Source organism: Carassius auratus, chromosome 35 (genome assembly GCF_003368295.1).
Source record: "Carassius auratus strain Wakin chromosome 35, ASM336829v1, whole genome shotgun sequence".
Classification (NCBI taxonomy): Eukaryota; Metazoa; Chordata; class Actinopteri; order Cypriniformes; family Cyprinidae; genus Carassius; species Carassius auratus.
The window spans coordinates 7,018,850-7,032,143 of record NC_039277.1 but is presented as its reverse complement, the minus strand read 5'-3'; the positions used below and the strand labels follow the sequence as shown (position 1 = coordinate 7,032,143).

The 13,294-nt window shown below is 38.9% G+C and overlaps 1 protein-coding gene across 3 annotated transcripts; it reads left to right on the top strand.

Annotated features, from left to right (window-relative positions):
- The first annotated feature begins 8,380 nt into the window (after positions 1–8,380).
- Positions 8,381–12,126, top strand: LOC113054218 (schwannomin-interacting protein 1-like). Of its 3 annotated transcripts, XM_026219590.1 has the most exons (8): positions 8,382–8,746; positions 9,798–10,011; positions 10,103–10,236; positions 10,322–10,409; positions 10,481–10,594; positions 10,800–10,826; positions 11,246–11,363; positions 11,521–12,126. In XM_026219590.1, exons 2-8 carry the CDS (start codon positions 9,814–9,816, stop codon positions 11,619–11,621), a joined length of 780 nt encoding a protein of 259 aa, XP_026075375.1. In that variant the 5' UTR covers positions 8,382–8,746; positions 9,798–9,813; the 3' UTR covers positions 11,622–12,126. The 3 variants fall into 3 exon arrangements, with proteins under 3 accessions (XP_026075377.1, XP_026075375.1, XP_026075378.1); XM_026219592.1 differs by lacking the exon at positions 10,800–10,826 and having other exon boundaries at positions 8,381–8,746; XM_026219593.1 differs by lacking the exon at positions 8,382–8,746 and having other exon boundaries at positions 9,871–10,011; positions 10,086–10,236.
- The last annotated feature ends 1,168 nt before the right edge of the window (positions 12,127–13,294 follow it).

Below are 13,294 nucleotides of genomic sequence, written 5' to 3'. Positions count from 1 at the left end.
CAGGGAATCCTCAAAGAAAGCAGTAGCCCCTGGGCATCACCGGCAGTTATCGTAATGAAGAAAGATGGCAGTGTGCGTTTTTGCTGCGATTATCGAAAGCTGAACCAAGTGACGTATAAGGATGCTTATCCGCTTCCACGGGTGGACGAGTCCTTGGATGCATTGGGCAACGCTAAACTGTTCTCTACACTGGATTTGACTGCTGGGTATTTCCAGGTGGCTGTGAGTGAGAAAGATAGGGAGAAGACAGCCGTCACCACCCCATTTGGGCTGTTTGAGTGGACCAGGATGCCGTTCGGGTTGTGCAATGCTCCGGCCACCTTTCAGCGTCTGATGGGTGTGGTGCTAGGTGACTTGGCCTTTGATGTTCTTCTGGTCTATCTGGATGATGTCATTATCTTCTCCAGAGATTTTGAAAGTCACTGTGAGAGGTTAGAACTTGTCTTTAACCGGCTAAGAAAACATGGTCTGAAGTTAAAGCCAAGCAAGTGCTTCTTTCTAAGGCCTGAAGTAAAGTTTTTAGGGCACCAGATTTGCTCAGAAGGCATAAAAGTAGATAACGAGAAAGTTAAAGCTTTGGACACCTGGCCAGTTCCCAGAAATGTGAGAGAAGTCAGGCAAGTGCTCGGTTTTATGAGTTATTACCGAAGATTCGTCCCAAGGTTTGCTCAAATGGCCAAACCACTACATGCGCTGGTAAGTGGAGGAAAGAGAAGCAAGACGCCAGTAACATTCACTTGGACTCAAGACTGCCAGACCGCATTGGATGATTTGAAAGGGTGTTTAATGTCTCCACCAATTCTGGCATACCCTGACTTCAGTGAGCCCTTTACACTTACCACGGATGGAAGTCATCACGGACTGGGAGCAGTCCTTAGCCAGAAGCAGGAGGGGATTGAGCGTGTGGTGGCATATGCAAGCAGAGGACTAAGAGGTTCAGAGAAGAATGATAAAAACTATAGTGCATTCAAGTTGGAGCTGCTTGCATTAAAGTGGGCGATCACAGAAAAATTTAGAGAATACCTCATGTATTCAAAATTCACGGTGATTACTGACCATAACCCACTACGGTACCTTTACTCCGCTAATCTTGGTGCAGTTGAGCAGCGCTGGGTAGCACAGCTGGCAGAGTATGACTTTGAGGTATGTTATAAACCTGGCCGACACAACACAAATGCAGACGCCTTGTCAAGGATCCCCTCAAGGGAGGAACCAGAGGAGGACGATGATGGAAAGGATTTCATCAGACTAGGAGCTGACGAGGTGAGAGCATGCTTGTGGCCAGGCAGGAGAATTGACCGAGAGGAACTTGAAGGTAAAGCTGCGGTTCAAGCATCAATAAGAGGAGAAATAAATGGGTATAGCTGGAGCGAGATAGGAAAGCAACAGAAGAACGATCCTTTGATCGGCCCCATTTATAAAGCAGTATCTGAGAACAAGAGACCAAGTAGAATGAATCTCAATTGTATGGAGTCTAAAATGAAAAAGCTTGCCAAGGAGTTTGACCGTCTTAAGTTGCGTCAGGGAGTGCTGTTCAGACGCATCCTGGATCCTAGGGATGGGGAAGAGATCTGGCAGATGGTCGTTCCTGAGCCTCTACAGCATGAAGTGTATGAGGGACAACATGAACACGGAGGTCATTTCGGTGAAAGAAGTACATTAACTCGAATGAGACGCAGTTATTACTGGCCTACCATGTCTGCAGATGTTCCATGCTGGATAAGGCAGTGCAAGAGATGTACACTGGCCAAAGATGTTTTCCCCAGGCTTCGAGCTCCTATGACATGCAGTAATGTTTCAGCTCCATTAGAGGTCCTAGCCATGGATTATACACAGCTTGAACAATCTTCTGGAGGGTATGAAAATGTGCTCGTTCTCACTGATATGTTTACCAGATTCACAGTCGCTGTTGCTACCAGGAATCAGACTGCAAATACAACTGCAAAGGCCCTGCTCAAGCACTGGTTTGTTTATTATGGCTGTCCGGCTCGTTTGCATTCTGACCAGGGCAGATGTTTCGAGGCCAATGTGATCAAAGAGCTTTGCAAGATCTATGGTATAGGTAAAAGTCGTACGAGCCCATACCATCCACAGGGAAACTCTCAGTGTGAGAGATTTAATCGTACCATGCACGACTTGTTAAGAACTTTGCCTCCAGAGAAGAAGAGAGATTGGAAGACTCATCTGCCAGAGCTGGTAATGGCCTACAACAGTAATGTCCATTCATCTACTGGTTATTCTCCGTTCTATTTAATGTTCGGAAGGGATGCACGTTTACCAATGGATGTCCTTGGAGAAAAGGATCTAAAAGAGGATGAGGTGGATAACCTAGATGACTGGGTGAAAGCTCATCATGCAAGACTGAAGACGGCTGTGGAAGTTGCAAACGCAGCATCTCAAGAGGCTTCCAGAAGGAGAAAGAGGATTTATGATCGCAAGACATTTGGAGCTCTTGTGAGGCCTGGAGATCGGGTGCTACTGCGCAATCACAATCACAGGGGTAGAAATAAAATTCAGGACAAATGGGAAGACACACCTTATTTAGTGATAAAGCAAAACCACTCAGACATACCTGTGTTTACCATCAAACCAGAAAAGGGGGGTCCTACAAAAGTAGTACACCGAGATCAGCTTCGGCACTGTTCGTTCCCATCACCTACAACACCGCGTACATGCCGGCATCGTGTGAGAGATAAAACAGAGACAGTCACAGACATATCGGACTTTGTCTGCTATCCTGAAGCTCCGCAACACTCCACTTACCATGCACACACAAGGGTGGGTCAAGGGGAGTCAGAGGAAATACGACAGTGTGACAACTACGAGAATCATAATGTAATAGCAGAATCAGAGTTGAGGGTACAAGGTGACTCAGATGATGCTGATGTTTCCGAAACTGAAAGGGAAAGTATTTCTGAGCCTAGGCGTTCTCAGAGGCAAAACAAGGGTATCTTACCTGTGAAGTACAGAAGTGACTATATTGTGAAATAAGAGTTCAGAGTCTTCTGAAACTTTGGGTAATAATAAGTTATTAATCTATAATGCCATGTTTCTTAACATGTTGTTTTGTGTTTCAGAGATGAATCTGCCGGAGATGTCAATGGAGTGGCAGGGTCTAGCAGGGGGGAATGTAACGGATATATTATTTTGAAAGAAGTTTATTTTTGGGATACTTTTATTTTGGCGAGTGGTCCGCTTTTTGCGCATGCTGTAATTGCAGCAGGTGTAGACGAAGAAGAGCGTGATGTATGGGTGTGTCGCACACAGAAGTGAGTGCAGCGTTGTGATCGAGAAGCTCGTTCGATAAAGTTGATTCAACGGAAGATTATCGAGGCTTACGTCGAGTAAAATACAACTGCACTAAGTGAAGGTGTGGAAAGTGACCCGCGGCTCATAGAAGTAAATAGATTTTTTTTCTCGTGATGTATGTTGGCTGTTAGAGTGACGCAGTTACGTAACGTGAAGGCCACTGAGATTGTGAGTAAGCTTAGAGTGAAAACCCTGTTTGCTTGTATTTTTTTTTTTTAAATATCTTTTATGTGTTTTTGCTGCATTTTGCACTCGTGTTTTGATTGAAACGCATCGGCGAGATCTAACATGTCAACGAGACTGTTCACGTGTAATTAAGCTTCCCACACGTATTAGCGCACGTGAGACCGAGACCGCTGTGAAATGCAATTAACTTTTCCTCCGATCAGAGTTTGAAGATTGAGTTGTTACCCTGCCATCCAAGGGACATCTCCAGTTGATTCATCGCAGTTTGAACCCTTTTGAGGCAGTTTATCTGTGGGATATTTTTTTTCATTTATTATTTTTTTTACAAGACTGAGTGATTTTTTTTTAAATTAAACTGTGATGTTCAGTTTATTTCAACGCACCCTACGTCCAGACAACGCACTCTAATTCATCGTTCTACGAACTGGTATTTTTCTCATTTTTTTCCATTTTATTCAGTGACTGAACTGATAAACAGTGAACTGTGATAATTCAAGTGCACTACAGAACAGAAGATACTGTGAGTAAACCTTTCAAAGGACATTTCTTATAAGTGCTCATTCTAAAGTAAGATTTAATTGTGTATTGTTTTCTTCAAATGTGATTGTTTAAAAGTGATCATTTGAGAAGGGTGAGAATTTGTGGGTCTACCAATTGAAAATTGTATGTGATTTCATTTTGAAGTTTCATTAGGTATTTGTTAAATCACAAGTGAAAGTTGACAAGTGAAAGTTTTTCTTTCAACTGATATGTTGAAGGTGATTATGTAAATTTGTAACAACGGCACAAATACTGTAAATTCTTTATATTTTCATTTAATTGCTTTCTTAATCAGACAAAAAAAATAAAAATCATAGGAAGAAGAAATCTAGAATAAATAGTTTAATTTCTAAACTTGGAACGTGTACTCTTCTCTTGGGAGCTGTCAGGGAGTGGGGAAGTCTCACTTACTTTATTAGATCTGGGGAGGGAGGAGCATATAACACTGCACTGTCATATATGCAATTTCACTTCAGGAAGCCACCGTGTATCACTACTATAACTGAAGCCTACCCTTGTCAATCAGTAGTGTTCTAACACAATAGAGTAAGAAACCACATACCCACATTAGTGTGTAACGAGACTAAAAGGTTGGGGAACGGGGACCAAGATCCTTTCGTTGTCCAAACTTCCAGGGCAGCCATAATCCATTTCCCCTACACAACGGGCTTAATACCCCCGTTACATTTATATTTAAAGCATTAATCTCATAACACTGCTATGGATTGAAATGCATTCATGCCACTTCTGAGCCTCTTAAACAATTTATTGTCTTCAATAAAAAGTATATACTGTATGAATATAAATGTATGAATTTGACATAAAAGATGACACATTCAATAAGGTAAGAAAAAAAATTAAGAAGTCAAATATCTCCTAATAATGTGAAGGTACATTTTTGTCATTGATCAGAAGGTGCTTCTTAATTTTTTTAATTTTGTTTTTGAATAATTCTCTATTTTTATTCAACACAAGGGCTTATTATTAATGCTTACATTATTAGCCCGCCTCCGTACCCTTAGAGTCCTCCAATTTGAATTTTGGTCATTTCCACCTCTTGTAATCACTTGTAATCACTTGTTTTTAGAGATCAAAGCTTTATTTTTTTTATTTTTTTCATAGGTGTATGTAGACCTTTATTGTTGTCTATAGATGTACAGTTATACTCAAAATTATTCATACCCTTGGTAAATATAATCAAAGAAGGCTGTGTGGATCATTGTCCTGTTGGAAGATACAGCCATGGCCCATTATAAGATTTCTAGCATGGACAGTCAGTTTTACATTTTTTATACATTGGTATTTTATAGAATCCATTGTGCCATCTATCTGAACAAGATATCCAGGATCTCCAGCAGAAAAATGGACCCACAACACTAAAGATCCAGCAGTATATTTGCAGTATTGGCAGCTTTGTTCTAATGGTTAGAGAGTCGGACTTGTAACCCGCAGGTTGCAGATTTGAGTCTCGTTGTCGGAAGGAGTTGTAGGTGGGGGCAGTGAATGAACAGTGCTCTCTTACACCCTCAATACCCATGGCTGAGGTGCCCTTGAGCAAGGCACTGAACCCCCAATTGTTCCCCGGGTGCTGGAGCAAATGGCTGCCCACTGATCCGGGTGTGTGTTCGTGGTGTGAGTGTGCACTTGGATGGGTTAAATGCAGAGTACCAATTCCGAGTATGGGTTATACCTAGGGGTGTCCATGGTTAACCGGTTAACCGATTAACCGTTAAAAATTGTGTAACCGAGTGAAACATTTTGCTCGGTTAAGTGACGTCAATGGCGTGCATTGAATTTAGTTGTAATACATTTTTGCACCACCAGAGACCGCCAGAGCGCTCCCAGACATTTGTAATGTCCACAAGAAGAAGTCATTTTTCTAATATGAAGCGGGCTAATACGAGTGACGGGGCAAAATGCAAGTATTGCAAAACAGTGCTTAGATATACTTCAAGTACAACCTCGTTGTTGTAATCTCAACAGCCAACACCCGGGCATCATTAGGCCGGTCAGGACACACTGGATGCGTGGCGAAAGCATCTCAGCTGCGTAGCGTGTCTGTTTTTAATTCGGTTCCCATGTTAACAGGTTAGAGCTTGCCGACTGCCTGCGTGAGACGCGCGGCTCAGGCGCGGCTCGACGCGTGCATGCTAGAAATAGAACCGACGCCTTGTTGGAAGCGTTTCCAGGCAAAGTATAATAGGAAAATATGTTTATATGTAATTTTGTACAAAAATACATATTAATTCATGACATTTTGATATTTGAAAGTCTATAGGTTGACATAAATTCAGATATAAATGTAATTTAAATAAATAAATAAATAATTATCGCTTTTCAAATATTGTACGTGTCAAACATAGTCATAGTCATAGCCTTAGCGAGGCGGCCGCGGAGTCTGCTTGTTACCTTTTGCCTTATACATTTTAGGCTTATTCTCAAATTCAGATTGTGTTAATGGGCGGAATTATTAGGCAGTTTTAATAGGACAATTTGACCGGAGAGATTAAATTTTGTCGGACATTCATTTTTTTTTTTTTCGGCCAATGTCCGGAAATTACTATGGTTATGGTTACTATGGCACTCTATGGTTAACCGAGTATTAACCGCTAAGGGCCTCGGTTAACGGTTAATGAAAAACTTGAGAACGTGCAGCCCTAGTTATACCATACTTGGTAAATGTCATGACTTTCTTTTTCATTTCATTGTACACATGGGGTATATTTTATTCCTGTGTGCACCAAACCCATCTTGAGTATTTGCTGCTAACAAGCAAGTTTTTTCATCTGACCATTGAACCCAGTCCCGTTTAAAGTGCCAGTCATGTCTAGCAAATAAATATGCTGGAGTTTATTGTATGAGAGCATTTTCTTTTCTAGTCCTTTCCCTCCCAAACAACAGTATTTTTTTTTTTGGCTTTCTGACCCCAAGACTTAACTATTTCCTGCAGTTCTCCAGCTGTGATCCTTGGAGTCTTTGGACACTCAAACACTCCTCCTCACCATGCAAACACTCCCCAAACAATCCCCAAACACTGAACAAAATTCTAAACACAATCACTTTAGTTTTTGCCCACATTTTTCATGAACTGAACTCAAAGATCTAAGACTTTTTGAATGTACACAAAAGGCATATTTTGTGACAGCCCCTCCCCCACCTTGATTTTCGGAGCACCCCAATACAGTAAAACTGAGGCCTTTTATAGTGGCCATCCTAAAGCACACCTGTGCAATAATCATGTTGTCTAATCAGCATCTTGATATGCCACACCCGCGAGGTGGATGGATTATCTCTGCAAAAGAGAGGTGCTCACTAACAAAGATTTAGACAGATTTGTGAACAATATTTGAGAGAAATAGACCTTTTGTGTACATAGAAAAAGTCTTAGATCTTTGAGTTCAGCTCATGAAATATGGGGGGAAAAACAAAAGTGTTGCGTTTCTAATTTTATTCAGTGTGCTTATCAAGGGTATGAATCATTTTGAGCACAACTGTGTCAAGATTTGCATTTTAATACATTTAAAAAAATAATAATCATTAGCATAACAAAAATTAAATATTACAGTGTAGTTGTTTAATAAAAAAAAATAATGACTGCAATTTTGATTTAAACATTTACATGATTGACAAAATATTTTACTATTAGTTATGTTCTTATTTTGCTTGAATGACAGCAAAATACAAGCTCTGTGAGCTCCACAAGTAATACAGTTTTCTTTTTTTTTAATCATTGACCCATATACATAGTGGCATAAATATGTATGGGCCACTGACATAACAATATTTTCTGTCTAGGAAAAGAAATGGTTCTCTTTAAAATGCAAAACATTCCTAGGAAAAAATAATAATGTTGGCATATATATTTTGGTAAAATCTTTTTTCTTCTTCTGCTATTTTTTTTTGTAATGCAAATTAGAGTTATCTTTAGAATATAATGCTATTTATATTTATTTAATAGATCTACAACTTGACATTTTGTAGTCATTCAACCTCATTTTAAAGATGGTTTAATATCCCATTGAATTTTATTATTTTCTTATACTGTATGATCCTGCAAAACTAATGTATTTCTTTTTCCAAACGTTTTCCGTCTTCATTTTAGTGATTAATTGTGTTGATAAACATTTTCAATACTTTGGTGCACTTTCAAATTTCATCTGAACTCAAGGCAGCTCGGCAACCTCGAGCTCCTGCAGAAATATTCAAATATTTACACAGAGATGCGATGTGAAGTTTATGTCAGGGTTGAAGGAGATGCGATTTTCTACATTAGTGAAGCATTGCATCACATCTTTCATCAGCAGTGAGAACAACACGCCACAGTCCCGCAGACTTTCCCATCTGCTCGCAGTCCTCATCTCCCAACATGTGAAACCGGACACCCACTTTCTCAGCCCGTCTCAAACAGTCTTATCTGCACTTCCAGCTGTCACTATAACACAATACAAAACATTCACGCGCAATTCAAACTTTAACAGCAGCAACTGACTCCACAAGTTCAGAAGATCAACATCGATAAAAGTCTCCGTTTAAGAAAACACACGAGAAGAAACTCGGACGGGAGGGCGGGAGGAAAGGGAAAGCCAGAGGGGTGTTTTCTCTCCACGAGAGGAAGGATTAAAGTAGAAAGAAATACTTCATTAAACGGCGTGAAATAAATACAGACTTTTAGCTTCGGGTCGCGATGTCGACATCAGTTTTGCGATAAAAGGTGAGTGAATTCATGTCATGTAGACGACTACTAGAAAGGAAAACAGGAACCGAAAGGGGCTCAGTCAGTGACGATACGATTAAACTTTGTCACTTCTAAAATTGAGTAAAAAGTTGACGAACAATAGAGAGGAAAAACATTTTGGTTGTTACTTTTTAAAGATTCGTATATAAGTCATACGTCATGAAGCAAACAGAAACGCTCCTTCATTTTAATGTGACTTGAGTGTGCTGGACTTGTTTTCTCTGAAAACAGGAATTTTAATGTAGCATGGATTTCCTTAAAGGTCTGGAAAGAAATCAGATGCCCTTGTGTATTATCTGAAGTGTCATTTAATTTCATATTGTCCCCAACAGCACAAAACAGATAGCAGTTTTTACTCTTTCTACAGGCATTTTCTTATGTAGCTTCTTCATTCTTTATGTTTCGGTAAATAGAAACACAAATGTGGTGAATGTATTGTTCCTCCATGAGAATGTCTTTTGGCCTGTTCTCAGCCATGTTTCCCAATTCTCCTAAGTGTGTTACGAAATATGCACATTATGATTGTGTTAAACTGTTAAAATATATATATATAAAAAACTTGTTTTAAATTGTTATAATGTTTCACAATATGTTGAAAATGTTTACTGCATTTTGATCTGCAGACTTGGTGAGCATAAAATATTTAAACAAGTCTTACCAACCCCCAAATTTTGAATGATAGTAAGTTACATTTCAAAATTATTTTGATTGCCCCAAAACATTTTATTATCACTTAAATACATTCTAATAGAATCAAAAAAACATTTGCTCAAAATAATCACTTTCTCAGACTAGAAATCACTCATTTTCTTGAGTCACCCTGGATTTTATTCGTGTATACACACACACACACACACACACACACACATATTTATATATATATATATATATATATATATATATATATATATATATGTCATATAATGAAAGGTTTTAAAAGTTGTTTAAAGTCTTTATATATTTTATAAATACTTAACATGTTTTGACTTCTGGCTTAAATACTTGTGGCCTGTCTATGCTGGACTAGCATCACTCTCCAACGGATGGAGGAGAATCCAGACAGCGACAGGCATTATGATGGGACCACTGATGACCCCTCACCCTCTGGCCAGGGGACCAAACAGCAGAGTGAGGAGTCCCCCCTGGGCGATCACGACCTACCCATCATGCAATGGGAAGATTTAAGTTTGCGAATTGCAGAGTTAGAAAGGCAGGAAGAGGAAAGAAGGAAGAAAGCAGAGGTAACATTTTATCAAGACTTTATATACATGTATTTATTAAAAAATACATTTTAAATATTCAAAATGCAGTAAAGACCTCCTTATGTTTCAGAGGCTGGGTTTATCAGAGCGAGACCGAATACTTGACAGATGCTGGACAGAGTCAAAACACCATTCACTTCGCCGGGCTCCAGGGGCGGATGAGGATGACTACGGTCCCTGCCGTGTCCCTGTCATAACGTCACGGTATTCTGCATGTGCAGGTTCATCATTTTTAGCTACTTTGTTCTGATGTTCTTTTTTATGTGTGCTGTGTGTTTCCATCCTTCAGGTTTAATAGTCCTAAAAATCTTCAGCTGTGTTTCATCAACAACAGCGAGAGTGAGGATGAGGATGACGAAGGAGCATCTAGCAAAGAGGTGGGCGCAGTTGTATCTCAGGTCATGATTTATGTGGTTGCAAAAGGCATTAGGTTTTTCGTCATCCTCAGAGCTCATGTGAGGCAGAGGTACGTGGAAGTTGCTCTCGGGGGCTAAAACAGGAAGTAAAAGCAGCACTCAGGGCTCTCAGAGACAAGCTATGGGCCGAACAGAAGGAGAAAGAGGTGAGCGGTTTCAAAGACATAGTTCACTCAGCAGTCTTTCTTCTCTGGACCACAAAAGGAGAATGCATTTGGTGGTCTATACATGCAATTTACAAAAAAAAACCGAATTGGAGCTTGTAATGGGGACTGAAGCTTTCAGGTTTCAGAATGGATTATAAAACACCATGGAAGTGTAATTCAAGATATCTACTTTTGTGTTCCACAGAATGAAGTTAGACAAGATCACATAAGGGTGAGTAAATGATGACAGAAAAGTGGACTTGTTTCCGGTACTTTTCCCTTTCATTTTCTCCTCAGGGATTTAAAAAAATTCTTCACTAAAAAGTTCAACCAACTTCTGGGATGATTCACAACATTACAAACTTTAGTTTAAAGTATAAAATAACATATCTATAATATGTAAAATAATTATATTATGCTCATCAAGGCTGGGTTCGTTTGATCAAAATTACAGTAAAAACTAATATTGTTAAATATTACAATTTCAAAGGGGGTTTTACTTCTGGAATGTTAGTGATGTACTCTGTGCCTTTAAGGCAAAGGAGTGTAAGATTTCAGCGTTATCTGAATGTAATCCCATATGTGTGTGTGACTCTCGTGGTGGTCATTTCTCTGGTATTTATTTTTTGCATATTTTTATTTTATTTTCAGCAAGCCCCCCACAGTAACATGAGCATAAGGAGAAAGATTCTTAGCCTCAATGATCTGCAGACATGCTCTTTACTGCAGCTGAGAGCGCTCAGGGCCTCGCTGAATGAGGACATTCAAGGTATCTCTTTCCTCAGTGATACAATTTGCAGCCACTGAACTGCAGCAACCACGTTTTCAATAAGTAATACAACTCGCTAATGTCTTGCAATTTTCATGCTTTAAACGGTTTTCCAAAAAATGTTTTACTCATGTACTAATTCGATTCATGCTTTTAGATTTGAGCTCAGAGCTGGTGAAACATCTCGTCGTACGGGACCACCTTCAGACTAAGCAAGATGCTTTGCTCCTGGATGTACAGGATATGACATCACTATGAACGATTTTTGTTTTGAACACTGCAGTTTAACGTTGGCCCTTTCTGAAAGCAGTAATTTACTGTTACTCATCCTGTGGACTAACAAAGGCCAGAATGTCCTGTTTATTCTTGAAGAAATGTAGCCCTCTCAGAAACTTTTGTTAAAATGTGAGTCACATTGATTATAGTCACAAGTTTTATTGTGGAAAAAGTGCCTTATAACGAACCCTAATGGCTCTGATTCATATGTCACTTAAGGTTTAATTTTACTTTTGTAAATAGAGAATATATTAAGCTGCTGTCAAAGCCATTTGTGATATAACTGTGATGTATTAATCATCATTTAGGCTACTTTAAGCATTCCATTGAAATACATTATATGTAATCGTCATGAAAATATAAACGTGTGCATTCTTATGAATGTGCCTTACAACGTTCCTGTGTATCAAACTTAAACATGCGACTGAAGTATATCTCAGTGCTAAATATTCACAATGATTTAATAAATCATTTATTTTCTATCTTATACACAGTCATTAGCCTTTTTGTGGAACTGGAAAAGCAGTTATGGCATACTCTGCATTAAAAGATACTTAAGCTTTTGTGTTTCCTTGGACTGCTAGACACCCTCTTGAAGGTGCCTCAAATATCCCAGAAAGGAATTCTAGATTAAAGCCATAATTAATGTTGTGGTTTTTCTTTTTAAAGAAATAATAAATAAGATATAATGCACATTGTATATTATGTGTATTGTATATATTATATGTTATGCATTTTTATGAATGACACTTAGCAGAATAAATGTGTAATTTGCTGACTTTCTTTAATTATATTACAGGAATAGTTCACCCAATAATGTTAATTTACTGAAAATGTACTCGCCCTCAGGCCGTCGTTTCTTCATCTGAACACATTTGGAGATTTTAGCAACACATTACTTGCTCACTAATGGAACCTCTGCAGTGAATGGGTGCCGTCAGAATGAGCGTTGAAACAGCTGATAAAAGCATCACAATAATCCACACAAAATTCACACTGTTGCTTCCAGCTAAAATACTAATTCCATAATATTGCTTTCTTCAATGAAAACATTTTCTTGTATGAATCAGAAGAGAAAAATGCACAGATCAAGCCCGGTTTATAAAACAAATATGTTGATGAATTTGGATGTATGAGGACAACATAGGATGATCTTTTATATTTGGAGAAGTGTCATTATGGATTTACTGAGTATTGCTGGTAAGGGTAATGCATAGTGAACGGCGAGGGAGTGAAAGAGGACACAGAGACCAGAGAGAAAAGAAGAAACCACAAAGAATTACTGATTGAGAACTGATTAGTAAAACCAAACAGATCTGGATACCGAACTAAAAAAGTAATTTGTAAACAGAGACTGTAGTTCAAGAAGTGCAGCAAAAAGTACCCGGCACTGACCTTTTCAACCTGACCTTTTATCAAATGCGTGAAGAAATGAATCCATTTTGGCTGCACATTGAAGTTACATTTTTTCTTGGCCTTTAAGCAGGTAAGATATTTCATTTAGATCTATTTTCAGTGGATTTATCAGAACAAACCTTGCTTTAATACTATAAAAAATTGCTTAAAATAAAGATGACCTATACATACTTTTTCGAGTAATACTATCACACTTTTTGAAGCACAAACTTTTTCCAAATGAAACTCAGAAACACACA

Excerpts from the sequence above, each read along its gene's own strand:
- LOC113054218 (XM_026219590.1), top strand. The coding sequence starts at position 9,814 with ATGGAGGAGAATCCAGACAGCGACAGGCATTATGATGGGACCACTGAT. Across the intron at positions 10,012-10,102 it reads AAAGAAGGAAGAAAGCAGAG|AGGCTGGGTTTATCAGAGCG; the intron begins GTAACATTTTAT and ends CTTATGTTTCAG. Across the intron at positions 10,410-10,480 it reads AAGGAGCATCTAGCAAAGAG|AGCTCATGTGAGGCAGAGGT; the intron begins GTGGGCGCAGTT and ends CGTCATCCTCAG.